This window comes from Denticeps clupeoides, chromosome 15, assembly GCF_900700375.1.
Source record: "Denticeps clupeoides chromosome 15, fDenClu1.1, whole genome shotgun sequence".
In the NCBI taxonomy this organism is placed as follows: Eukaryota; Metazoa; Chordata; class Actinopteri; order Clupeiformes; family Denticipitidae; genus Denticeps; species Denticeps clupeoides.
Window position 1 is genome coordinate 21,089,613 of NC_041721.1, and position 27,633 is coordinate 21,117,245.

General features: G+C 42.6%; 3 protein-coding genes across 6 annotated transcripts; all 3 read left to right on the top strand.

Moving 5' to 3' along the window:
• The first annotated feature begins 348 nt into the window (after window positions 1-348).
• LOC114764464 (tetraspanin-9-like) lies at window positions 349-6,798 on the top strand. The gene is made up of 8 exons (XM_028954135.1): window positions 349-663; window positions 4,021-4,084; window positions 4,178-4,360; window positions 4,490-4,564; window positions 4,853-4,954; window positions 5,043-5,174; window positions 5,517-5,600; window positions 6,306-6,798. Exons 2-8 carry the CDS (start codon window positions 4,022-4,024, stop codon window positions 6,372-6,374), a joined length of 708 nt encoding a protein of 235 aa, XP_028809968.1. The 5' UTR covers window positions 349-663; window position 4,021; the 3' UTR covers window positions 6,375-6,798.
• Window positions 6,799-7,659: 861 nt separating this feature from the next.
• Window positions 7,660-17,901, top strand: dmtf1 (cyclin D binding myb-like transcription factor 1). Of its 4 annotated transcripts, none has more exons than XM_028955234.1 (17): window positions 7,660-7,730; window positions 11,098-11,218; window positions 11,656-11,757; window positions 11,848-11,927; window positions 12,037-12,145; window positions 12,466-12,542; window positions 12,793-12,950; window positions 13,123-13,155; window positions 13,259-13,368; window positions 13,592-13,820; window positions 14,318-14,469; window positions 14,823-14,966; window positions 15,137-15,207; window positions 15,864-16,022; window positions 16,361-16,558; window positions 16,892-17,030; window positions 17,102-17,901. In XM_028955234.1, exons 2-17 carry the CDS (start codon window positions 11,107-11,109, stop codon window positions 17,137-17,139), a joined length of 1,911 nt encoding a protein of 636 aa, XP_028811067.1. In that variant the 5' UTR covers window positions 7,660-7,730; window positions 11,098-11,106; the 3' UTR covers window positions 17,140-17,901. The 4 variants fall into 4 exon arrangements, with proteins under 4 accessions (XP_028811067.1, XP_028811068.1, XP_028811069.1 ...); XM_028955235.1 differs by having other exon boundaries at window positions 11,848-11,912; XM_028955236.1 differs by having other exon boundaries at window positions 11,853-11,927.
• Window positions 17,902-21,452: 3,551 nt separating this feature from the next.
• pttg1ipa (PTTG1 interacting protein a) lies at window positions 21,453-24,082 on the top strand. The gene is made up of 7 exons (XM_028955238.1): window positions 21,453-22,226; window positions 22,306-22,358; window positions 22,669-22,777; window positions 22,871-22,973; window positions 23,368-23,433; window positions 23,524-23,570; window positions 23,749-24,082. Exons 1-7 carry the CDS (start codon window positions 21,995-21,997, stop codon window positions 23,793-23,795), a joined length of 657 nt encoding a protein of 218 aa, XP_028811071.1. The 5' UTR covers window positions 21,453-21,994; the 3' UTR covers window positions 23,796-24,082.
• Window positions 24,083-27,633: the final 3,551 nt, after the last annotated feature.

Genomic DNA, 27,633 nt, shown 5'->3' on the forward strand with positions numbered 1-27,633 from the left:
GTCGGCGTGGAAAGTAAAGTTATTTTACGTGAGACACGTCGCGTTTTTTCCACAGTAAAAGTCGGCGTGGAAAGTAAAGTTATTTTACGTGAGACACGTCGCGTTTTTTCCACAGTAAAAGTCGGCGTGGAAAGTAAAGTTATTTTACGTGAGACACGTCGCGTTTTTTCCACAGTAAAAGTCGGCGAGGAAAGTAAAGTTATTTTACGTGAGACACGTCGCGTTTTTTCCACAGTAAAAGTCGGCGTGGAAAGTAAAGTTATTTTACGTGAGACACGTCGCGTTTTTTCCACAGTAAAAGTCGGCGTGGAAAGTAAAGTTATTTTACTTGAGAGTGGCCACGCCCCCAGAGCCGCTTCCATCTTCCACGGCTGGTTTCCGCTCCCTGGAATATCTTCACTTCCACGGTGCTTCCAGAAGTACTCCTGTATTTATGTACTTTATTCGGAAGTTCGGGATATTCTCCGTTTCCTGAGCCGGACGAGAAGAAGGAGAGAAGAAGGAGAGGAGAAGAAGGAGAGGAGAAGAGAAGAAGGAGAGGAGAAGAGAAGAAGGAGAGGAGAAGAGAAGAAGGAGAGGAGAAGAGAAGAGGGAAGTTGGAGGAAGCTCTTCTTCCTGCTCGGCGCCGTGGTTGGACCGCAGCGGGCTGTAATCCGCCGGGAGGTGAGGGCCATGTTCTGTTTTCCCAGCCACGGAAATAACTTGCACAAGTTTGAGTGTGGAACCTCTTATTCCAGAAAGCTCCGTATTACTTACTGTAAGTTGGACGGGGACTTTTATCGCCTCTTTGTTTCTTCTTCTTTTTGTTCCTTTTCACGTCCATTTTCTCTTTATTTTTGTCGTGGTTTTCCAGGGACAGGCTACATATTTTAAGAACCATCCAGTATAAAATGCGCATGCTGCATCGTGCCAGGATCTTCATGGTGTCGGAAATGAATAGTTTGAATGTGATTCCAGTGTTTATGTGCACGGTTCTATTTAAACTATTTAAATGCCACAAATGTCCAACTCGACTGGCTGCACATTTTATGGATATTGGTCTTTAAAAGCTTTCATATCCCACTTGTGTCTCTGGTGCTTGGTGTGGAATATGCATCTTGTGGAATTTATATATATTTCCCCATATTACTAAATCTGTGGCATCCTACTTGACCTTCCTCTTCTCCTCCTGTCTGGTAGCTCCATCTTCAGTGTCCTTCTCCCAACATACTCAGCATCTCCCCTTCTTTACCTCCAAACCCCCCCGCTCTGCCTGCTGTCATTCCATCAATGTCACCGTCACCATCCCATGTAATATTGCTTTCTTGTCTTGCTGGTGGCCAGCTGCCTGTCACTAATAACTGCTGTTACTCTTCTCCACCTATTCCACCGTGCATGTTCTCTCCTCTCTTCTACACTCCCCCCTGCTTCTGCTCCTTCACGAGATCTCCTCCTGACCATCCTGCTGTCCTCCCTCATTCACACACACACACACACACACACACGTATTCTCTCAGTTCTGTCTTCAGCAGATCTCCACCTCTCCAGGGTCTCTTCCACCTGCGTCCCATTTTCACTGTAGAGTCACCATAGTAAACTATAAAGAGCTCAGATCTGATCCTTGTTATACCTTCACTACAGATGTCATTATTGTCACTGCACCACTTTTACAAACTTCTCTCTACTCCTGACTTCTTCTACAAATGATTTCTCCAGTTCACAAAGACAGCGCAGGTCTTACTGACCATCTCTGTACTTCTCAATCAACACCCTGAGAGCAAACATGGCATCTCTTGTGCTATTTTCTGGGTCAACTCTCTGTACTCCTGTCCTTTGCCTTCTTATTATTGACTATCCCACTACTTCACCAACCTCTCCTATCCTGGAGGCTCTCCTGTACTTTCTCATTCCACCGTCAGGTTTCCTTCTCCTCTTTCTTCTATTTAGACATCCCACCAAGCACCTTTCTGCCACCTAGTGCCAGTATTAACACCACCATACATCTCCCACCCGCCTGTGTACTGATATGTACTGATAACTTTCATCATCATGACTCCTTCACATCAACTCATCAGCTCCAGAACATATACAGCTCACAATAACACCCTGCCATTCCCCCATGGTAGAAACCAGTATATCTGGCCTTACTTCCATTTTTCATCTGGTCCCTTACTTCTACTCTCCTTCTTCCTCAGCTCCAGCCTTGCAATTTCTCAGCCGATCTGGTAGGAAAGTTGTCTGGTTGTCTGCATTCTCCTAGCTGGCATGTGCATTCACCATCACAGAATGCATGTAGAATTGTAGTAAAATTACGTCGCCCAGGGGGTCAGAAGACCAGAAGAGGCATGACTGACTGTATTAGGCGGGTGGTGCTAATGTTATTTTTGACTTACTGTAAGTAAATACTGTAAACGAGTTTTTGGTTGTTGAAGTGTTGTTCATTGTTTGGGAGTAACAAGCATTATGTAAATTATTTACTATTTTAATTACATCTTAATATTGTGTGCAAAACCTTGCACATATGCAGAAATAGTGGTGTGCAGTCGTGACCATTTTTTGAGACTCAGTCAGAACCAGTCCTCAGCAGTCCAATCCCTGTACTTTTTGCAGAATATCTGTCTGTCCTGAGTGTTTTTCTAGGAGAGAGGTGGCTTCTTTGCTGCCCTTCTTGACACCAGGCCATCCTGGAAAAATGTCTTCCTTTCACTGTGTGTGCAGATGCACTCACACCTGCCTGCTGCAATTCTTGAGCAAGGCACCCGATCCTGCAGATGAATCATTTTTAGGAGACGGTCCTGGCGCTTGCTGGACTTTCTTGGGCACCCTGAAGCCTTCTTCCCAACACTTGAACCTCTCTCCTTGAAGTTTTTGATGATCTGATAAATGGTTGATTTAGGTTTGATCTTAGTAGCAGCAATATCCTCGCCTGCAAAGCTCTTTTTATGCAACACAAGGATGACTGCACATGTTTACTTGCAGGTATCCATGGTTAACAGAGGAAGAACCGTTATTTCAAGCATCCAGTCTGCTATTCTATCTCAATCAGCATGGCAGAATGATCTCCAGCCTTGTGCTCCTCAACAATCTTACTTGAGAGGGTCACTGAAATGATCTCAGCAGGGCCTTTTGTGGCAGGGCTGGACTGCAGTGGATTTTTTTTTTAAGTTCATTTTCATGGCAATTTATCTGATCACTCTTCATAACTTTCTGGAATATATGTGTGGTGAGAAATTTCCCGTCTGGGGAGCTGCAATAAAGGAAGTCAATTGAATTGATTATCCGAGTTTATTTTACCATGGCCATGGGGGGAACTCGTAAGAGAACTCCCACCGTTAGTAAGTTCACAAGCATATTTATACCACTGTAGGTAATGAAGCTTCGTCATCGGCGCCTGGACAAGGACGCTTGTTTGGAAACCATCTTAGCCTTGTACATCACCAAGGTGTAAAGTGAGATACAGTTGTTTTCTGGCTGTTCCATGACCAAAGGTGAAACACGTGGAGTGTCTGGGCAGACTCGGATTCTTTCTTCTACATATGCACATTGCCATAGTAAAAAATGGAAGCAGCAAACTAAAACTATTTGTCATTCCCAAACCTTTTGGCCATGACTGTATTTGCATATAAAAATCCCTGTGAGGCATATGTTCATATATAGAAATGAACAAATGCAACTTCACAGGACAGGATTTACTTCCGAAACACAATACAAGTACATGGCAGGTACACCGATGATGTAATACATACCATGACAGGCAGCGACACACTGCAAACAAGGTCCATTTATCCTACAAACTGCAGGGGAGAACGATTAGGAAATCAGGGACACGCAATACAAAACCCGCTCTGGAACGCAGGACCGAAGCTTCTCACAGTACATTTCATTTGGCAGACACATTACAAAAATTACAAAAGTAATGAAAGGTAATTAATTACACAACTTATACATTTGGTGACAGGGGAACCCAATGCTCGCTGTGCCTGGTCATACAACCTTGAATCAGCCTTCAAGTCTGTGCAGTTGATTATTTCTTTGTTTCAGAATGGCTCCTGGCTGTCTCTGTTGCGTCAAATATGTCATGTTCCTCTTCAACCTGCTCTTCTGGGTAAACCACTTTATTCCACTAATTTCGTGTGTATATATATGTGTATCTAAAGATCTTTTCTGACTGACTGACGTCATGCCCTTGTGTGTGTAGCTGTGTGGATGTGGACTGCTGGGGGTGGCTGTGTGGTTGTCTATTGCTCAGAGCAGCTTCTCTGCATCCATCTCCTCCCTGTCTGCTGCCAACCTTGTCATCATGCTGGGCATGGTTGTCATGGTGACTGGTTTCCTGGGTTGCCTGGGTGCTGTCAAGGAGAACAAGTGCCTTCTGCTGAGTGTAAGTTTGTAGGACCATGCTGGGCTAATTACACTGTAGATTTATTGTATGCTGCTTCTTTTAGATGTAATGAGACATTAGATGGAATAACACATTAATAAATATCTTTCTCTCTGTCTCTCTTTTTAGTTTTTTATTGTCCTCTTAATCATTCTGTTGGTGGAGCTGATTCTGCTCATCCTGTTCTTTGTGTACACCGATAAGGTAGGACTCTGTAAAACGTGTATGGTGCACCCATCAGCATTAATCTAACCACTTCCTAATCTTTAAATGCATTATTAAAGTACCTAAAGAAACCTTGTTCTTAACACTATGACATGTCAGGAGCTCGTTATTCTGTTCAGGAAAATATTACATTTCATTTATTAGGATTATGTTCTGGCGTTGCATAAAGTGAATTTATATGCAATTTTGATTCCTGTGGTGGATCTAGATTGGGTATCATGGCAGCCACAGAGAACCAGGGATAATGAGTATTTAATTTTTTCGTAGGTGAGTGATAACGCCAAGGATGACTTGAGGGATGGCCTGAGACTTTATGACGCACACAACAATGTTGGGCTCCGCAATGCATGGAATATCATTCAGGCTGAGGTTTGCTTTTTTCCAACAGCAATTTAAATCCTGATAATTCACATTATTTATGTATTTTCAGTGTAGCATGTTGAACGTTCTTTTACAGTGGGAATGTTGTGGAGTGATTGGGTATACAGACTGGCATGATGCCCTTCAGGAAAAGAGAGTCCCTGATCTCTGCTGCCAACAACACTACAAGGAGTGTGGCCGCAACTCTTCCAGTTCACTTTGGGCACAGGTATAAGAACAGGACAGGTTTGTAGGTTGTGATGTCACCAAATACATGTAATGGCATGTATTCGTGTTACTTTGTACAAGGCAGTAGAGTATAGAATGCTGTGATGGTGATGTGATGTGTTTCTGCATCTCACGCAGTCCTTCAAATGCACTTGTGGATGACTGTCAATAATAAATAATGTTCATATTGAAATTAATATGCAACATTTACTTTACTAATTAACTATTTGTGGGTATTACAGAAGAATAATATGCAAATAATGTTAGAGTGCAGCTATTTTTAATTTATTTGAATTTGTTCTGTACACAAATTTAGCAAAACCACATCCCATGTTTTCTATAGGGCTGTTATGAGAGGGTGGAGGAGTGGCTGGATGACAACAAACACCTCCTGGGCACCATAGTGATGGGTGTACTGGTCATTCAGGTAATGGAGACCAGATGAAATTCTTGAAAGTCTAATTGTGCTGGTGTCTTAAATGTTAAAATGGAATTAAAACAGTAATTTCAGAAAAAAGAATCAAATCAGGTTTGAGTATTAATTAATCAGCATGTAGTATTGAAAAAGAAAAAATCCAAAACCTACAGATTCCCTAAATTCTCCTGAACATCAGCCACATGTATTTGATCAGTTTCTTAATTTCTGGATTTACTAATTTAGATTTTGCTACTATGCAGTTATTTTTACACTTTGGTAACTCATTACTGATTATTAATTATGTTGCCTAAGTAGAAAGTGAAGTGATTGTCATTGTGATACACTGCAGCACAGCACATGGTGCACACAGTGAAATGTGTCCTCTGCATTTAACCCATCATTCTTGGTGAGCAGTGGGCAGCCATGACAGGCGCCCGGGGAGCAGTGTGTGGGGACAGTGATTTTGTAATTCTGATAACTATAATTAGTGACTAGTATGAAGTCTTTATGCTCCCAATCATAAGCCTTCACTCTGAAATAGCATTCACCTTGTAATCAATTTTATTCTTAAAACCTTTTGCAATTCACATGGCTTTGATACATGTCTTGGCTGCAATTTCAATTCTGTTCAAATTTACAAATGGAATAGGAAAGGGAATTTACATTATTCAATTTTTAAGGATTTAAAACCCTTTCTGTATTCTCTTTTTGCAGTTGTTAGGAATGGCCTTCTCCATGACACTCTATCAACAGATCCACCGTGTGGAGAAATATGATGCTTAAGCAGACATATCCCACAAAATGAACTACAACTTTCAAAATGCATCACAAATTTGTTCATACTTATAATTTTGGTTTGGAGAATGTATTGTTAAAAAGAAAGAACTGAAAAGAGTGAACAATTTTATGTACTGAAATAAAACTATGCTTACTTAATTTATGCATTGTTTTATTGCATAGTTAATATTAATGATTTGCTGTGGGAAGGAGAGAACGTTATTTTATTATATTAGACCTATCTGTACACTGACATGCAGTAATTCATGGCACAGGATCATAGTCAATTACATTTTTAACTTTTTTTTTTTTTTTTATTACAAAGGATTGGTTTCTTTTATCCATTTATAACATGTATTGAGATTGAAAATCCTGTGTGAGAGTCCTTATGTAAAATGCTTGTAAATAAAGTATTTTTGGTATTTTATGATTTTTGGTATTTTCTAGATTTTTTGATGTGTATGAATGTATCTTTGCCCCCTTTATTTTAGGCTCTCCTTTATCTGTTGACGTGGTGCACCTTTCAATGTGGAACTGTTTGACCTGTGATTTCACTTGTGGGGTGGTAGTAGTGTGGGGATAGCATTAAACCCCACTTGCTACCACAGTGTGCCTGAGCACTCCATCACTGCAAAATATACACCAGGAGATGTAACACACACACACATTTCTTTAAATCCATGTGAACTGTGGGGACAGGCAACTGAAGAAGCTGCTGATGCTGTTCTAACATCACAGGCAGGACAGGGATGGCGTGTTGGTCCACTCAGGCCATACAGATGTCTGTGGACCAGAACCAACCTTCACAGGAACAGCTTCTTCCCTCATCTATAAAACTATCTTTCATATCTACTTTTTCTACCTCGTGTTGTCTCGATTCTGTATTTTCTGCACGTCTATAAATAGACATAAATAGACATAAGTATTATAAATCTTGTATATGTTGCTCTCCATTGTATATTGTATTGTTTTGTACTGTGTTGCTTCAGCCACACCAACGGCCGGAACCAAATTTCTTTTGTGGGGGGTTAATTTGGCCAATAAGCACTATTCTGATTTCAATTCAGATTTCTATTTGCAGACATTGTCCATCTATATATCTTTTACTGCCATTAGGAGTACTTAAATATAGACAACAATAAAAAAAGAATTCATCTTAATGTGATGAATGTAAACATTAGGGTATTCCGCCGTCTGCCTGTGTTGGTTTAGACCAATGTGGACCTGCCACTCGCAATATGGCGTCTTCTGCAGCGGAAATGCGCTCAATTTCTGTTTCCGGTCTGAGCCCCGCCCGTTTCCTCCATCCTGGCATTCGACTCCATCCTGGTCCTTCTGAAGAACCCGGACTGAAAACAGGAAGTAAGTACCCGATCAAACCCCAAATTCCCTTCGCCGTGGAAGACCTCCGTGCGGGCCGCTGAGTCGGAGCCTCCGAGCGGGATTTTATTTCTCGGAATTCATGCGAAGCAGGGAATTCTGTGGCTCCACCGCCAGTGCAACATGGCGCCGGATTTTCTTTTCATTCTGTCTTGCTAGCGTTAGCTTATGCCGACATACTCTGAATTACATGCAGTAAATTTCTTTTTTTGTCTGGTAAACCTTTAAAAGCGGGGTTATTGTTATTATTATTAAATATTGAAAATGCATACATCAGTGTAATTTTTTCATAATGTTTTTTTTATTAAAATTAGTGTATGTTTTTTGCCACAACCGCGTAAAATGCACAGGAACAAACACACAAACCAGTAATTTATCATGATTATAATTTGTTTTTTTCGTAATATACTTTATATTTCGTAATATACGTAATATACTGTTTTGCTCTTCTAGTGTTCTTTTATGTATTAAGTGTAACAGATGACTTCATTTAGTAAAAAAATACAGTAATTTATAAATTATGTAATCTTGTGCTAGTAATGAAAAGACTTATAACTAAATATTTCCCCTTAGATTTTAAGGGACATTTTGTGCAAAATTGAGATACACATATCCAATAAAATCTTTCTCTTGGATATGCATAAGTTCCTAATAGAATTATTAAACACGCAGAAGCAGTTGGTGCCACAAAGGAGCTTATGGCTATTTCTGATATTTAAAATGTTGTTCACGATGTAAACTGCCATCCATGTATTTTACAATGTTCTCACATCAAGATCTAAATATGGTCATTGAATCATGTAAAAATGGTCTTAAACAGACATAACTTTCATTTAACAGTAGAAATATTTAATTTCTCATGAGCAATTTTTGAAGGGGGCACAAATAATAGTCAAATTAACAGTAGGGGGGACAATAAATTGATTTACTGACGTGCTTAAATAAACCAGTGGCAGTTGAAGCTGTCCTTGAGGCACGTTTGCCTTCTCTTGTAGACTAACAAGGACCTGCTCATACTGCCCTAGCACAGCTATTATAGCAGAATTAAATACAGGACACAGAGCTTTCAGTGGAGTGATGGTAACTGTGTCTCTTCAATTCTCCTGACTGGTTGGAAATAATAATACATTTATTTATAAAGCACATTTACAAAAACAGAAAGCTGTTCGCCAAAGTACTGTACAGGGTGGGCCATTTATATGGATACACCTTAATAAAATGGGAATGGTTGGTGACATTGAACACATTTTATAAGTGGTCAGACACTTGTAAATAACTCATGAAAGAATAAAGTTACGTTAAAACCATTGTTTTTCTTGTGAAATTACCAATAAATTTGATGTGTCACATGACCCTCTTCCTATTGAAAAAACAAAAGTTGGATCCAAGGTGACCGACTTCAAAATGGCCACTATGGTCACCACCCATCTTGAAAAGTTTGCCCCCTCACATATACTAATGTGCCACAAACAGGACGTTAATGTCACCAACCATTCCCATTTTATTAAGGTGGATCCATATAAATGGCCCACTCTAAGAAATATACTCTGAATAAAACAATGGGTGAGGATAAAATTAACATCAAGCGTAAAATAAAGAAATGAAAATTTATAATAATAATAAATAAGAATAAAAAAAATGCTGGGAAAAGGATGCCTAACTGATGGACCCAAGAAAGGCCGTCCCGGATCGGATCATAGGGGGGAGTGAGCAGCCAGCATGTGTGATTAAATTGATGCAATGTGGACATAATGCACATAGAGGGCTAATGACTACCTCCACTGTACTTTCCTGCCATGTTGGTATGCAGTGGCACAATCTGTTGAATGTTGAATCTGTTGGTGGGCTTATGAGGTCTGGTGGCTTTCTTCCAGTTTCTAAAGGCTGTACTAACGAAATCAGGCAGCATCAGGTCTCTGACCTAAAGTGGTCTGGTTTGAAACACCATTGCTGCAGTGAAAACATAAGACTCTCTTCACTGATGGACTGTAATGTAGCCAATACTGATGCTGGCCTACAAAGCCAAACATGGAGTAGCACCATCCTACCTCACAGCCCTTATTACACCTCACACTGCACCTTGTATACTCCGAGCCTCCAGTACTGCTCGCCTGGTCCCTCCATCTCTGAAGGTAAAAGGAAGATGCTCATCTAGACTCTTCTCCGTCTTGGCCCCTCGGTGGTGGAATGAACTTCCAGCTCAGTCACTGAGCACCTTCACACGGCATTCTCTTTAGAGAATATTTAGATGAACTTGTCTGACTTCTGTATAGAATCTACAACAGAGTGAATAAAAAGATTGTATTCATAGTTGGGTTGCTAGTTAACCAGAATTGATCTCTTCATCGATCGTAACTTGAAGTCGCTCTGGATAAGGGCGTCTGCCAAATGCCTTAAATGTAAATGTATGTTAGACTTGTTAAATTGACAGATGTTCATCTGCTAAACAGCCACAACTCCAAAACCATCGTCCCATCAATAAAAGCACAACACATTCACCTGACACTGTACATCTGGTTGACCCTGCTCTACCTGTCCTTTAATCATTTTTGCCTCCTTTGCCTGTGATTGATATTGTGACATTAGTATTTCCATGTTAGTAGCACCATGTTATATTGTCTAGGGGGGTTGGGGTTGACATGTCCCCTCACATTTTCAATTGACCAGTAATGACTTGACCAGTTACCCTGCTCTGCCAAAAACACACCACATATCTTTTAATGTAATATTGAATTTAATATTAACTGATGCTGTGAATACTTTCTCTAGTCTTATATAACCCTGCCAGAAGACGTCATAACATAATGAGAATTTAGATCAGGGGGACTAAACCGCTGTATGGTCGGGAACACATAGATTGACCACCAGTCCTGAACCTTTGGGATGAGATGGAGAAGACTTTCTGGTTGGTTTTTAATTTCACTGTGAATGCATTCAGTAATCCTAATCCAGATGTACATTTGAACATTTTGTGATGAATCTGAATTTGTATTCATCAATTATAATCATCTTTGTATGTGCTTTAAACAAGGTTTTCTGAGCTGCAGGATTTTCATTTATTCGTTTTTATGTATCCACTTTAAATAATGGTGGCGATGGTATTTATCTTTAATATCAACAGGGATGTTGAATAGAAGAAGAGTTGTTGCATGTTTGGATTATTCAGTCGGTTGGTAAAGAGGTGCCCCGGAGGTCCTTACAGATGTCCTTTCTTCAATCTGTGTCATGCAGCAATTTGAAAGCATTCTGAGAACATGTAGGGCCTGGAATGCACCAACGTGTGTTTGCTCTTTAGAAAGAGTGTATCACAGATTTGAGTCTTCTGCATTTACGCTGCACGTTCTTGCAGGTTGTTAGTATGAACAGCAGTGAGGATGCTTCAGCCTCTGTGACTTTGGAGGAATCTGTGAACACAGTCACCCTGACTCCGGACCCCGATGGCAGCATCATACTGCACTGCCCCAGTAATGGTGAGTCTAGGAATCATATGTACTTCAATTTCTAAATACTTCATGGTTCAGCCGCCAAGGTGCCACTGAGGTGCCACTGAGCAAAGCACCGTCCCCACACACTGCTCCCCGGGCACCTGTCATGGCTGCCCACTGCTCACTCTTAGTGACACATTTTGTTGTGCGCACCGTGTGCTGTGCTGCAGTGTTTCACAATGACAATCACTTCACTTTCACTACGAGGTTCTTTAATGGAATCATTTTAGCGCCCAAATAAGCATGTTAACACAAAGGCGTGTCTGGGTACTTTTGGTTATTGATTTCTGATAGGTTATTGTAAATTCACAAACTAAACAAAATGGACAACCATGTGGACCATAACATTTCTGCTTTCCTGGCTGCAGAAAGGTATGTGAGTCATCACAGTTGAACCTGTCACCATTTCACCTTTGACCCAGGCGGGGATGATGCTCTCGAGGTCGGTCCGGAGCAGAAGAGGGTACGGATCTCTGCAGACACCCAGAACCCAGTCCCTCAGTATGCAGTGTCCAACCACCCTGGTGAGATGTTCCACTGATTCACATGAATGATTTGTGTTAGGGGCAAATTTCCGGATTTCCTGTATAAAATGTGTGTGTGTGTCATTCTAGAGCAGGACGACAGCTTTGAACTTACAATGACCACAACAGAGATGACTGAGCTGGACCAGGAAGAGGTGACACACATTCAGGTTGTGTAGAACATTTAATAATTTTAATTAAATAATATTAGCGTATACATTGTCTGTCAGATTTTGGCTTTGTCGTTGTCATGTGGCATACTTTAAAACTGCAATGCAGATAGTGCAGGATGGAGACTCTGGCTCGACTCAGAAAGCAGATGGTGTCTCTCCAGTGAGTCAAGCTTGGTTTACCACTAAAGAAGACAAGGACACCCTGGCAAATAAAGGTATACAAATACAGGGCGATGCGACAGGATGGTGGGACAGGAGACAAAAATATTTGTGATTGCAGACTTGTGTGTCTGCAATATTGGATGGTGATTTAATAATTTATTAGTGTGAGTGAATTCTCAGTTTTCCAGGTTTTTATTAATTGTTCAGGTCATTATTACTGAAGAAAATTGACAATCCATGGAACCATAGCAACATTCTGAAACAAATTATGTTAAGAATAAATCCCAAATTTGGCTCCTGGAACACTTACAAACACACACACACACACACACACTCACACATGCAAACACTTCACTACGACTTGTGTTTGCAGGACACAAGTGGAAACAGGGCATGTGGTCTAAGGAGGAGATCAGTATACTGATGGGTAACATTGAACGCTACCTGAAGGTATGAATCAGCTGCTAGAGATGATTATCTGTATTAATAATAATAATAATAATAATATCTCTCTGTAGGAACACTTGTCCTTTTCCTGAAGTTAATCCCCATATTCCTTTTCCATCATGTTGGTGGCTTATATTCTTTTAGGCTGTTTTACGATTACAAGGGTCTCATGTCTTTACCGGTCGTCAGTCATAATTGGTAATTATTTTAATGAGGAAGAGTTATCAGTGTGGATACATGTTCCTCTTTTTAGGGTCGGGGGATTCAGGACCCCACGGAAATCATCTTTGAGATGTCCAAAGATGAGAGAAAGGATTTTTACCGCAGCATTGCATGGGGGCTGAACCGCCCACTGTTCGCTGTGTATCGCCGGGTCCTGCGCATGTACGACAACCGCAACCATGTGGGCAAGTGGGTCTCAAAAGCACGACCACACTCGCATGAGGCATGCTTTAAAGTTCTATGTACAGATGACCTATGCTACACGGCTACAGATACTACAGATGACCTATACTACATGAACCTGAAAATGGTAAATAATGCTAAATGGACTCATTTGGAGGTATTTGTCATCTTTCCGTAGGTACACACCAGAGGAGATTGACAAACTGAAAGAGTAAGGCTGCTTCTTTCTTTATCATGTTCATGCTGTTAATGTGTGTAGGCGTACGCCTGTCCGGTGGACAGCACCGTGAAGACACCTTTCTTTTTCTGCGTAGCCTCCGGACGAAACACGGCAATGACTGGGCTACAATTGGAGCAGCTCTGGGTCGGAGTGCCTCGTCTGTGAAAGACCGTTGCAGACTGATGAAGGATACTTGCAACACGGGTAATATGCTCCACACGATACTCCCAAATATCACTGAACTGAACAGAAATCTTTATATTATTAGATATGTGTGTGTTATTGGTGCTGATTTAGCACTGATGAAATCAAGTCTATTGCTCACACATTCCAGGAATTTTGTCCTCTGTCTTTTGTTACGTGTCAAAGGCCAAAATCCGGCAATGTATCACAAAAAAAATGTTTCATCTTTGTCCACTTATTTTAGGTAAATGGACTGAAGACGAAGAGCGCCGATTGGCAGAGGTGGTGCATGAGCTTACAGGGACAGAAGCAGGGGATGCTGTAACCCAAGGAGTGTCATGGGCATCAGTGGCAGAGCTGGTTGGCACCCGCTCAGAGAAGCAGTGTCGCTCAAAGTGGCTCAACTACCTGAACTGGAAACAGTGTGGAGGCACCGAATGGACAAAAGAAGACGACATGAATCTGGTGCACAGGTGTGTGTATGTGTGTGTATGATGGGGTTTTATGTGTGATCGATATGTGAGTGTGTGTGTGTGTGATGGGGTTTTGTGTGTGATGGAGATGTGTGTGTGTATGTGTGATGCGGTTATGTGTGTGTGTGTGTGTGTGTGTGTGTGATGGGATTGTGTGTGTGATGGAGATGTGTGTGTGTGTGGGCGTGTGTGTGATGGGATTGTGTGTGTGTGTGTGTGAGATGGGATTGTGTGTGATGGAGATGCGTGTGTGTGTGTGTGTGTGTGTGTGTGTGTGTGTGTGAGATGGGATTGTGTGTGATGGAGAGGCGTGTATGTGATGGGATTGTGTGTGATGGAGAGGCGTGTATGTGATGGGATTGTGTTTGATGGAGATGCGTGTGTGTGTGTGTGTGTGTGTGTGTGTGTGAGATGGGATTGTGTGTGTGTGTGTGTGGGCGTGTGTGTGATGGGATTGTGTGTGATGGAGATGTGTGTGTGTGTGTGGGCGTGTGTAGGATTGCTGAACTCGGGGTGGAGGATGAGAATGAAATAAACTGGGACATTCTGGCTGGGGGCTGGCAAAGTGTTCGGTCGCCTCAGTGGCTACGCAGCAAATGGTGGACCATCAAGAGACAAGTGTCCAATCACAAGGAGCTGCCCTTTTCTGGTGAGCAAGACTGATCTTTTAAGTGATCTTTTTTTACTGAATGAAGGCATTTTAATTATATTAAATATAGCCAGGTTTTAAAATTGCCTGAGCACAGACTGACTGCTATAATACCTTCAAACTAAAATTCACTTTTAAAAGCTGACATTTACATTAACAGTATCCAGAGCGACTTACTATCAGTAGTAGTATACTCAGGGTTAAGTGTCTTGCTCAGGGACACTTTGGTATTAAATGGGGTTTGAACCTGGGACTTTGTGAACTGGTTCAGAGTCGAGCTCCAAATGTAAAGACCCGTGTGTGTGTGTGTGTGTGTGTGTGTGTGTAATGTAATGTAATGTGTGTGTACACAGTGCTGATAAAGGGCTTACAGGATGTGGTGGAGACCCAGTCATACAGTAAAGTTCTGCTGGTTGGATCTCGACCTGGAAACTCGTCACCCCCACTTACTGCCCTGCAGATCCCAGTTCAGATTCCAGTACAGATTACACACGTCTGTAAGTATATAGTAATACATCATGACACGCCCGTCACTGGCACAGCAACAAATCGCCCCATGGTGTGATGCTCAGTAAAACCTCCATGTATCATACTGCCAGGGATTGGTGTACTTGGTATTTGGTTGCCACTAATTGGTGTGTGTGTGTGTGTGTGTGTGTGTGTGTAGCGGACATCAACAGTAATTCTCCAGACAGTGAGACAATCACTCTGAATCAGGGAACTTTTGAACTGCTTCCTGTAAGTTTTCAATACCCTCACACACACATCCAAGTCCAATTTATCAGCTGAATAAATCATAAATATACACTGCTCAAAATAATTCAGGGAACACAAAAATAAGACATCCCAGATCTGAATGAATAACATATTCTTATTAAATACATTATTCTTTATATAGTTGAACGTGTTGACAACAAAATCATACAAAATCAAATGTTATCAAGCCATGGAGATCTGGATTTGGAGTCCACTCAAAATGGAAAAACACACTACAGGCTGATCCAGCTTTTAAACAAGTCAAAATGAGGTTCAGTAGTGTGTGCGTTTCACCAGCATATGGCCTCACAAGGGGTCTGAGGATCTCATCTTGGTACCTAATGGCAGACAGGCTACCTCTGGCGAGCACATGGAGGGCTGTGCGGCCCTCCGAAGACTCTGTATCATGTGACCACTATAGTGAAAGCGCCAGCAGCATTCAAAAGTGACCAAAAAATCAACCTGAAAGCCTAGGAACTGAGAAGTGGTCTGTGGTCACCACCTGCAGGACCATGCCTTATTGGGGATGTCCAGCTAATTTACTTTTTTTTTTTTTGAGCAGTGTATATTATGTATTCAGTTGGGGAAACATAATGAAATATTTAGGACGGATTTAACTGGATAATTTCTCTCCCCAGTCATTCCATCTGCAGCCCACTGGTACTCCAGGCACGTATTACCTGCAGACAGGAGCCAATCAGAGTCTCCCACTGACACTAACAGCCAATCCTACAGTCACGCTGAGCGCTACTACCTCACCCACTTCTTCTGAGCAGATCATTCTGCACAGCCTTACTGTGAGTGGCTTCTGGTCCTTAACCTGCTTAGATAAGATCAAAAGGAATGGAAATGATATTTGGAAACCAGTCAATATACCAAAATGGATATTATTAATAAACTGGTGACCTCCTGTTTTTTAGATAGTTACCTACACCAACAAGCTTAAGAGAATAAAATTGAATACATGTCTCTTTAATAGTATACAGTCACACTGATGAAACAAAATAGTATAATGTGCAGCTGATTATAGCATCTTGTTCAGTTTAGGCACTTTTTGTCTTTCAGTGTGAATATAATGATTCATCTTATTCAATTTCACCCCTTTCCACTCCTGATCCACTTTTGGGTTGTTAAGGCCGACGGGCTGAATGAGAATATGACTGTACAAATGTCTCATCCTGGGGTCATCATTCAAACTATGAGCTCTGACATCTGTGCCACTGAGACTGTGGACGAGGCGGAGCTTGGTGACGGAGCACAGGCAGCAGGAAAAGTCACTTCATCAAAGGGCTCCACAGAACCTGACGAGCTCACTCTGACGCTGGCCAGCAAGGTATGGAGCCTCCCTTTCCAGTTTCGCATGAAGACAGCGTTACTGCATGTTGTATTAGAAACTTAACATTTTATATATATATATATATATATATATATATATATATAGAGAGAGAGAGAGAGAGAGAGAGAGAGAGAGAGAGAGAGAGAGAGAGAGAGAGAGAGTCATATGCGGGAGTCATAAACCTCTAATGCTGCCTTTTTTATATATATATATATATATATATATAAAATAAAAAAATAAAGGCAGCATTAGAAGTTTATGACTCCCGCAGGAGTCTTTCTTCCACCAGCTGTCCCTGGAATAAAGCAGCTTTCTCTTGTCCCTGTTCAGTCGCTAGGATCCCCCGCAGTGGATTCTGGGATGGAGGAGGGATCGGTATTAGTTGTGCCCTCCACCAGCAGCTTTATTCAGACAACTAATGGCAACAATATGAGCAGTGAGACTGTCCTGCCTGTGGGAACCCTGACAGGTTTGTGGTGACCTTTTATGTTTTTTATGGTTCACAGTTTTATTGAAACATGTTTGCATTTCCCCACACAGATCCCATCCTTCAGAATCAGGAAGAGGGATCTGACTGAAGTCTATCTGGGATTTCTGTACCATCACAGCCCCACATCCAAAAGCATCATTTACTTTGTCAAATGCAGGGTGGCCTTTGTAGTCCAGCTGTCCAGGCTCTACAAGTCCACCCAGCAAGACTGAGCACTAAACACACAATACTGAAGCAAGCAGCTTGCCTATTGCCATTCTGCTGGAGTTTTTTCAGAAGTCCTATTTATGACACTAAGCACTAGTTTATCATTGTATGTATGTAAATACATTGTATAAATGTAATGTTTTGTTAAGAACTATTTACGAACTGTTGGTATGAGAGGAGAACCATTGCCTGGGGAATTGTTACATATGATGTTCTCCCTGCTTTGTAGCTGGCGTTTGCAGATGGATGGTGTCCATGTCCAATTGGAATGAAATATATTTGAATTCAGATCGAAGTTTATTTGACCTGACATGAGCCTGCAGTAGTCCCTGGCATATGGAAGAGGTCAGCTAGTGAACAAGTTGACCTTGATGTATAGGAAGCAGAAAAATGGGTGAGGAACTTTGACAAGGAGCAAATTGTGATGGCAGTATCATAATATTGTTCATGGTATGTCCTGGTATTGATGCATGGGGCGTGCAGGTTGCTCCATATCATCTGGTCCAACAGAAATCAGCTGGTTCTGATATGGAGGACATGGAGCTGTTTCCACTGTCCTGTCCGGCCTATTTTAAAATTGCATGTAAAAAAGGTCACAGTAGCAGTTTATTATAATAAAAATGCCCTTAAAACTAAAAGAGTATTCAGTTGTCACTGTTTTCTGCTGTAGCTCATCTCGACGTCTGGATGAAGTTATAACAGCCCTTCTGCACTCTATCACACACAATACACTTGAACACGGATCTAATCGATGAAAATGTTACAGAAATGATGGTGTAGTTCTTAATAAATCGCATACACACAATAAAAAAAAACAAAATTAATGACAAAGTAACTTTGGCAACAAATCTTTTTGAAGTGATGAAAATGGGACGTAAATGCTTGTTATGTGACAATAACTATAAAATATATCATGTAATTTTGCTGACAATAAAAATTTTACTAAATATGGTTTACAAGATAAAACTTGTACTAAAATGTCTGTAAATGTTTGTAGACAAAGATTTAATCGTTTAATCTCATTATTATATCACGGTTTCTGTTTCCTGTATCTCCAGTCTGGTCACACAGATGATGTCACCAGATAATTGTCATGGGGTTCTTCTGATGGGTCGGGGATTGTCTGGGACATCCTGAAATATATATGATTTGGATTTGTCTCTTCAGGGTCAGCTTCAGTCCTGTATTCCAATCACAGCCTTGTCAGCCAATTTATTTTGTGCAGTCTGTGTGTGTATGCATGTGCATGTGCGTGTGTAAGTGTTAGATTTGTCTGTAATATTTTTTGAACAAGAGGGTTTTCACCTGCTTCTTAAAAGTGGTGGTAGTCTCAGCTAGTCGTGTGGAGGAGGGCAGGTTGTCCCACCAGCCAAGGACAACAACGGAGAACAGAGATGATTGGAATCGGAGACCCCGTGAAGAAGGAATTTTTAGTCTCCTTTCATTTGCAGATCTGAGAGAGCGTGCAGGAGTGTAGCTAGGTAGTATTGTGTTGATGTAGGAGGTAGTATTGTAGCTTCTGTGCAGGGGTGTAGCTAGGTAGTATTGTGTTGATGTAGGAGGTAGTATTGTAGCTTCTGTGCAGGGGTGTAGCTAGGTAGTAGTGTGTTGATGTAAGAGGTAGTATTGTAGCTTCTGTGCAGGGGTGTAGCTAGGTAGTATTGTGTTGATGTAGGAGGTACTATTGTAGCTTCTGTGCAGGAGTGTAGCTAGGTAGTATTGTGTTGATGTAGGAGGTAGTATTGTAGCTTCTGTGCAGGAGTGTAGCTAGGTAGTATTGTGTTGATGTAGGAGGTAGTATTGTAGCTTCTGTGCAGGAGTGTAGCTAGGTAGTATTGTGTTGATGTAGGAGGTAGTATTGTAGCTTCTGTGCAGGGGTGTAGCTAGGTAGTAGTGTGTTGATGTAAGAGGTAGTATTGTAGCTTCTGTGCAGGGGTGTAGCTAGGTATTGTGTTGATGTAGGAGGTAGTATTGTAGCTTCTGTGCAGGAGTGTAGCTAGGTAGTAGTGTGTTGATGTAGGAGGTAGTATTGTAGCTTCTGTGCAGGAGTGTAGCTAGGTAGTAGTGTGTTGATGTAGGAGGTAGTATTGTAGCTTCTGTGCAGGAGTGTAGCTAGGTAGTATTGTGTTGATGTAGGAGGTAGTATTGTAGCTTCTGTGCAGGAGTGTAGCTAGGTAGTATTGTGTTGATGTAAGAGGTAGTATTGTAGCTTCTGTGCAGGGGTGTAGCTAGGTAGTATTGTGTTGATGTAGGAGGTAGTATTGTAGCTTCTGTGCAGGGGTGTAGCTAGGTAGTATTGTGTTGATGTAGGAGGTAGTATTGTAGCTTCTGTGCAGGGGTGTAGCTAGGTAGTATTGTGTTGATGTAAGAGGTAGTATTGTAGCTTCTGTGCAGGGGTGTAGCTAGGTAGTAGTGTGTTGATGTAGGAGGTAGTATTGTAGCTTCTGTGCAGGAGTGTAGCTAGGTAGTATTGTGTTGATGTAAGAGGTAGTATTGTAGCTTCTGTGCAGGAGTGTAGCTAGGTAGTATTGTGTTGATGTAAGAGGTAGTATTGTAGCTTCTGTGCAGGAGTGTAGCTAGGTAGTATTGTGTTGATGTAGGAGGTAGTATTGTAGCTTCTGTGCAGGAGTGTAGCTAGGTAGTAGTGTGTTGATGTAGGAGGTAGTATTGTAGCTTCTGTGCAGGAGTGTAGCTAGGTAGTATTGTGTTGATGTAGGAGGTACTATTGTAGCTTCTGTGCAGGAGTGTAGCTAGGTAGTATTGTGTTGATGTAGGAGGTAGTATTGTAGCTTCTGTGCAGGGGTGTAGCTAGGTAGTAGTGTGTTGATGTAAGAGGTAGTATTGTAGCTTCTGTGCAGGGGTGTAGCTAGGTATTGTGTTGATGTAGGAGGTAGTATTGTAGCTTCTGTGCAGGAGTGTAGCTAGGTAGTAGTGTGTTGATGTAGGAGGTAGTATTGTAGCTTCTGTGCAGGAGTGTAGCTAGGTAGTAGTGTGTTGATGTAGGAGGTAGTATTGTAGCTTCTGTGCAGGAGTGTAGCTAGGTAGTATTGTGTTGATGTAAGAGGTAGTATTGTAGCTTCTGTGCAGGAGTGTAGCTAGGTAGTATTGTGTTGATGTAAGAGGTAGTATTGTAGCTTCTGTGCAGGAGTGTAGCTAGGTAGTATTGTGTTGATGTAGGAGGTAGTATTGTAGCTTCTGTGCAGGAGTGTAGCTAGGTAGTAGTGTGTTGATGTAAGAGGTAGTATTGTAGCTTCTGTGCAGGAGTGTAGCTAGGTAGTAGTGTGTTGATGTAAGAGGTAGTATTGTAGCTTCTGTGCAGGAGTGTAGCTAGGTAGTATTGTGTTGATGTAGGAGGTAGTATTGTAGCTTCTGTGCAGGAGTGTAGCTAGGTAGTATTGTGTTGATGTAGGAGGTAGTATTGTAGCTTCTGTGCAGGGGTGTAGCTAGGTAGTATTGTGTTGATGTAGGAGGTAGTATTGTAGCTTCTGTGCAGGGGTGTAGCTAGGTAGTATTGTATTGTATTGACGCAGTTCCATTTACAGCCCTGTAGGCGACCATAAAGGATTTGAACTCAATGCGAGCAGCTACCGGGAGCCAGTGGAGGGAGGTAAGAAGAGGTGTAACATGGGTGTATTTTGGCTGATTGAAGATGAGACGGGCTGCCATATTTTGGATCATCTGGAGTGGTTTTATGGCGGCTGCAGAGGCTCCAGCCAGGAGAGAGTTACAATAGTCCAGTTTGGAGATGACTATTGCCTGGACGAGGAGTTGCGTAGGTCTAATCCCACGCATTGAGTGTGAGACACATGTACTGTTCTCACACATTTCCACACTTTTTTTTTAAGGTTTACCACATACTTTCATATCAAACAATGAATGCATAGTGCAGAGAATCTGAAAACATGCACATTTTTCTCACTATGGAACAAGATCCTCTCTCTTACCAGCCAATCAAAAAGTAAAATACAACACAACCACCAATGTAAAGACATCCTGGAATTCTTCGCGTTATTCTGCTATTAGTCATATTTCATTATCACATGATGACTGGCATATTCTCACATAATAATCATCTCTCTCCAAATAGGCTAAATGATTTTATTGAATTCTCTGTGCCATGTATCAAATCTTTTCTTCCAGACGTCTGAGCAATAAATAACAACAACGGCAATAATACAATTATTAATGTGGTTGAGAAAGTTGGCAACCCTACTGATGGTTTAGCAGATGGCTGGGAGAAAATGACCAACAAGTGGAAAAGAAAATGTGTGTCAAAAATCATGGTGTCTTCTGTGTCTGGAATGGATGTCAAGCATTCTTCAGCCTTTACGGTAACAGTAATATAATAACAAGGTAACCTTGTTTTAATTAAGAAAATGTTGTTTTCATCTGTTCTACTAGGTACTAAATAAAAAAGGAATTAAGATATGATTTTAGTTGACTGAAACTTGACTAAAATTAGTATGGATATGACAACTTGACACTAGACTAAACTATACTAAAACTAAAATTCAAAAAGGCCCCCAAGCACAACTTTAGTGGGTGGGATCTTGCCTAATCGCACATTTGAATCAGTGTTCTTCTTCCAGCTATTGTTACACTTGCTCCTCCGTGGGTGTGGCCACCTGCCCCGCCCCTCTGAACAGGCTTGTTAGTCGCGCACCTGAACCGGCCGCTTCAGACCATTTCTACACAGACAGGTTCTCGCGTTCCTGTGAGTTCCAGAGCTGAACAGGATGTGTACAAGGTTCTTCGTTCTTCTTGCCCTGCTGCTGCTGTCCGGAGTGATGATCTTCGCCCAGAGACCAACGCCAGCAACGTCTTCTCCACCCACTTCACATGCAACCAAGTCGCCATCCCCTTCATCATCCACATCTTCATCCTCATCTGCAGCACCGCCCACGACTTCCACCACCACAGCCTCCACCAGCCGGGCTACTCCTGCGCCCACCTCGGCGCCTGGTATTGGTAAGACTTTCAAAATGAACTCATACTCAGGAAATGATTTCTTGATTGATGATGACAGCAGCTCTCTCTGTCCCTGCAGCCTGTGAGACTAAGAATGGAACAAGCTGTGAAGAGTGTCTCAAGAACGTGACGGTGGGTTCCTCTCATTTCCCAGCAGCCGCTGGGGCCCTTTGGAGAACCGGAGCTTCTGCTTTTCACCTCATTTCTGCATGCTGGTGTGAGAAAGCCAGTTCAACCAGTTGGGCACGTTGTGAATGCAGCGCGTTGGTTTGATGCTTCATCTGTAAATTGCTTTGTCAACATGAGATGAACTTCTGCATTCCGTCGGAGATGAACAACAGGAAGTGGCTTTAAACGGGGCTCAAATCAGTACAGAATATGTGGATGAGAAGGCATATCTGAAAGCTTGATAAGAATAAAATCAACATGTGTTCTTCTGCAGTGCCTGTGGTGTGATAAAAGCAAGACGTGTATGACGTACCCCAGCCAGACCATCCTGCCGCCCCACTCCCTCTGCCCACTAGACCAGGCCCGCTGGGCGCTCTGCACAGGTAACACCGTCAGGAGAATAGACCAACAGTGATGAACATGGCAGGACCTTTTTATTCCATCATGTGCGCACATTTTCTCATCCCATAATCTAGTCAACTTCCAGTCCCTCATCATTGGAATATCAGTAGTGGCTGTCATCCTCCTCATTGCATTCTTCATCTGTCTCTTCTGCTTCTGCAAGTGTGAGAATGCAGGGTGAGTACACACACACACACTCAGACACGACCATCAGCTGATCTGTTGCCGGAAGAAGGAGAGAAAGTGGGGATGAATGTCCACACTCGTGTGTTCAGAAAAGGAGAAAATGCGACTGCAGAGTGACTGTTACGGAAGTGCTGAAGATGATCTTTTGAGCCATTTTACCCCCCTTTTTAAGGACCTAACCGCTTATTCACTCATATTCACCCCCCGTTTTCAATATTTCTGCCTGCTGATGTGCCAAAATGGCAAAACAGATTTTAGTGTGTTTAGTCTGATTGTGATTCTGCATAATGGTGAATTGATTGAAAAAAGCAGAAATCCGGGTGATTCCGTAGACTTGCGTTGGACCTTCAGCCCTTCTGAAAGCTGGTCCCCTCTCTTCTCTCAGGTCCAGTAGGTTTGAATCTAAGATGCAGAGGCATGCAGATAAGAGGAAAACCAAGCAGGAGACGAGGTGAGCGGCACTGACCCACATTTCTACATGAAAAGAGGTCAGATGGAGCTGTGGGCAGATCTTCTTTATTAATGTGCCGTCTACATGCAGGAGAGCAGAGATGAAGATGAGACATGATGAGATCCGGCAGAAGTATGGTGGGTTTTTGTCTTTTTGATTCCCCTTTATAACGTCCATCCATGAAGTTTGGATGTCCACTCTCTGTAGGACTATGTGCTGTAGCTCCCTCTGCTGGTAGAGGATGCTCAGGGAAAGACCTGATGATCCATAAAAGCCTACTGCCATTTACACTCGAAATCCATTTGACTTCCTCAGGGCTAAGCAGAGCAAGTCCGTACTCCAGGTTTGAGAATGACAGCTGAAGCTTCATGCAGAAGGCCAGCATGAGGACACACGAGCAAGTACCCGAAGAAAAGATCTGTGATATGTGTCACTGTACAGGATGACCATCTTTCTTCATGGATGTTAAATTATTGTACAGGCTATTGGTGAAGGGATGTTGGGTTGTCTGTGAAGGCTGATTTCTTATTCATAAATATTCTATTTAACTATAATACTTGGATTTAACTGTTCCTTAATTTATCTATTTTAGTAAAAAAAATCATGAAATTGAAATGAATAATATAATAAAATAACCATCTGTGTCACATAGAATGTATCAAGAATATTTAGTTTCTTGCTTACACACTCCAAGAGCCAATTCACTATTTTACTTACTAGAGAATCTCAGTGACCTGCTGTGAACTGTATCTGTGAAATAATTCAGAATATTAATGAGACTCCAAACACTTTGGACAACCAATATGACACCCAAAATAAGGATGTCATTTGTCTCTCTGGCACCCCTGCAAAGCCTACTGGGTAATTTAGATTAACCTCGTTGGTTTATTGGTTATACAGTTCACAGAGCATCTTTACTCCCTGTGGTATTGTGGCTGGACTACTGGATAACCAGGATGCACCCATGTCTGCAGAATGCCCTGATCAGGGACATTGGGTGCAAGGCTGAGGGTCAGCCAGGGCGGAGCACACACACAACTCACCTAGTCTATATGAATGGCAGGAGGAACCCGAAGAACATGGAGAACACAGGAGAGCATGACACCTCCCCACACACAAAGCCAGAACTGAGCCTGCATTGGAATAAAAGCAGAACTTGGACAGTCCAGGTCTCCCAGTCCTTTTCTGGACCTGCTGGGGTGCCCTGGGCTCCATAGACTGTTGAGCAGGAACTGGGCACTTGATACAGTAAAGCTGGCGCCAGGATCTCTGTGGATAAAAGCTGTGGAATCGGCTTTGACCTTGGCTGTTCCTAAAGTGTGACTTTTGCATATATTTAAAATTGACATGTGGACTGGAGACCTGAGGAACACCTTCCTCCATTTCTCGCTTTGTCTCACTAAACCGCGTCCTCATGATGTGCTTTGAGAGACTCCTCAGAAGCAGCCTCCCTCGCTGTATAGAGCCGCTGCAAACAGGCCCACCGAGGACAATTCCACATCCTCCGGCCTTCCAAGACAAGAGAAACACTCAGCAGAGAGGATGCATTCTCGCTGTCTGCTGTCCCGTCCAACAGATCAATCTAGCGTCTTCTAGCCTGTCCTACACACACCAACTGGGACTCTGTAACGCGTCTGTAACTTCAAATATTAAATCTGGAACGTTACACTTTTGAGTTGTAGTTTTATTTATATTGGTTAAACTGTATAAATGATTGTCACTGCAGCACAGTATACTGTCACAGTGAAACGTGCCCTCTGTATTTAACTATCACCCACACTGAGCAGCGTGGCACCCGGGAACGATACCCTCATCAAGGGGACCCCAGTGACAACCTTCCATTTACAGGTCTGCTTCCTTACCCACTAGGCCACCACTGCCCCAGACTGCCCCTTGTTACAGTGCAGATGGTGTGTTGAGTTTAGCAGATCTTAGCTAACTGACATGAAGAACTGTGTAAAAATGTACCTAAATTCTTTAAATAAATGTAGAAACAGCAGTTGTCAATGTTTAATGAACTTCTAAACCAGTTTTAATTGAACAAAACATCTAAAAAGCAGTTTGGACCTATCTTGAAAATGTGACTTTGTGAGATGATTGAACAGCCTGTCTATGGTCCTGCAGTGGCTAGAAATGGCGGTCGGTGTAAAGAGTACTTTGGTCATTCTGCTTCACTGTTCAGAGAGCAGCAGCTCAGACGGTCGGATCTGGAATTTGTCCCCTTATGACGTCATATGGAAAATTTGTATTATTCTGGAAAAAGGCCGACATGACTTCCTGTCTGCACCAAACATTGTGGTTGGTGGATGATGTTGATGATGTCATTTCTGCGAATGATCCCTCAACTTCTCCTCCTCGTCCCGCCTCTCTCCTCCGCATATAAAGCTACAGACGGTGAAACGGTGCATCATGGGAAATCTCATCGTGGGACTGGAACAAAGTGGCTGTAATTCTGCACCAAGGCTGGATTTCAGAAAGAGACGCCAACAAGACCGATATCCATCCCACTCCTCTGTATGTGCCACTGGTAAAACTGGTAAGACCGTGAGGATGCGGTCAAGGGAGGCCACTGATGCTCTACAAGACTGTCTGGAGATGACAGACTGGGACACTCTTTGTGAGCCTCACACAGCACGTCACAGACAATATCAACTTCTAACCCTTCTCTAACCCTAACCCCATCAGCATACCTGAAGTGACCCAACCTCCTACCACCACCACCACTACTACCCTCAACACAAACATCCAGATGATGCCATCATCTACATGCTCCACCGGGCCTACAGCCACCTGGATAAGCCTGGATCAATTCCAAGGATTATGTTCTTTGACTTCTCCAGTGCATTCAACACCATTCAGCCACCCCGTCTGGAGGAAAATCTGTCTGCTATGCAGGTAGATGCCCCACTGGTCTCCTGGATCATGGACTACTGGTCAGACAGACCACAGTATGTGCAGCTGTAGGACTGTGGTCTGACACTGGTGGACTTCAGCTCCAACTCAGTGGGCTGCCACCTGCAGAAATTCTCTGATGACTCTGCTGTTCTCGGATGTGTCAGGAACGGTGATGAAAGGGAATAGCGGAGTGTGGTGGACTGGTGTGAGCTAAATCAGCTGCAGCTCAACGTCAGCAAAACAGAAGAACTGGTGGCGGACATGAGGGGGTCAAAATCTACAGTCACCCCAATATCCATCAGGGGAGTGGAGGTGGAGATTGTTCAGGACTACAAGTACATGGGGGTCCACTTGGACAATAAACTGGACTGTCACAGAATGCACTGGCCACATACAGGTTGTACTTCCTGCGTAGACTAAGGTTCTTTGTGGTCTGTAAATTTGTGCTACGAATGTTCTAGGATTCCATAGTGTCCAGTGGCATGTTCTATTCTGTGGGAACAGCATGAAAGTAGCTGATAAGAACGGGCTAAACAAGCTGATCAACAAGGCTGGTGCGTGCTGGGAATAAAACTGGACACACTGGAGACTGTGGCGGAGCAGAGGATGCTGGGAAACCTGCAGTCTATTATTGAAAATACTGATCACCCACGGCACAGTGCTGTGGAGGGGCCCTAACGGCACAGGAAATCCTACCTTCCCACAGCTATCAGACTTTTTAACTCACCCCTCTGCCACTCGCTCTCCCAAGAAGTGGCCCTCTCTCTCTCTCTCTCTCACTACCTGTAAGTCTTTAAACAACATGGGGTTGTGCAACATGATCCTTCTGCTGATGTTCTTCTGTGCAACTGTCTCCTGTTGCTGTTTTTTTACTGTGCAATAACTAACTTATTGACTCTTAACTTTTAACTCTTACATAATGTGCAATGCTGCTTCATGAGGAGCACAAATTACAATAAAAAGCAATAACGTGATTATAATATACACAATGGTGCAGGAAAATCTTCCATTTTTAAAGCATCAGTTGCAATCAAATCTTGTACCAGGACATATTTACAATGGAAATAAAATTCTTGTGGGGGAAACTAGATACCAACCTGCTGTTGCTTATTTCTAAAATAACCAAAATATTACATCTGGTGGAAATTGTTCGCGAGTGGAAGCCGTTCCGCGCCATTGTTCGGCGTGGATTTCCACACTCCACGGCGGCCGTGTGGTCGGGGGAGGCGCCAGCTCGGCGTGAGCGAGTATTCCATTAAATGCGCGCCCACGTGTGCGCGCGCCCGCTAAGGAGAGGTCACGTGA

What these genes read in the sequence shown, in the direction of transcription:
- LOC114764464 (XM_028954135.1), top strand. Translation starts at nt 4,022, where the DNA reads ATGGCTCCTGGCTGTCTCTGTTGCGTCAAATATGTCATGTTCCTCTTC. An exon ending in TCTTCAACCTGCTCTTCTGG is followed by an intron (nt 4,085 to 4,177) that starts GTAAACCACTTT and finishes TTGTGTGTGTAG; the next exon opens with CTGTGTGGATGTGGACTGCT. An exon ending in GGAATATCATTCAGGCTGAG is followed by an intron (nt 4,955 to 5,042) that starts GTTTGCTTTTTT and finishes GTTCTTTTACAG; the next exon opens with TGGGAATGTTGTGGAGTGAT.
- dmtf1 (XM_028955234.1), top strand. Translation starts at nt 11,107, where the DNA reads ATGAACAGCAGTGAGGATGCTTCAGCCTCTGTGACTTTGGAGGAATCT. An exon ending in CAAGGAGCTGCCCTTTTCTG is followed by an intron (nt 14,470 to 14,822) that starts GTGAGCAAGACT and finishes GTGTGTACACAG; the next exon opens with TGCTGATAAAGGGCTTACAG. An exon ending in AGTACAGATTACACACGTCT is followed by an intron (nt 14,967 to 15,136) that starts GTAAGTATATAG and finishes GTGTGTGTGTAG; the next exon opens with CGGACATCAACAGTAATTCT.
- pttg1ipa (XM_028955238.1), top strand. Translation starts at nt 21,995, where the DNA reads ATGTGTACAAGGTTCTTCGTTCTTCTTGCCCTGCTGCTGCTGTCCGGA. An exon ending in CACCTCGGCGCCTGGTATTG is followed by an intron (nt 22,227 to 22,305) that starts GTAAGACTTTCA and finishes CTGTCCCTGCAG; the next exon opens with CCTGTGAGACTAAGAATGGA. An exon ending in TGAGATCCGGCAGAAGTATG is followed by an intron (nt 23,571 to 23,748) that starts GTGGGTTTTTGT and finishes TGACTTCCTCAG; the next exon opens with GGCTAAGCAGAGCAAGTCCG.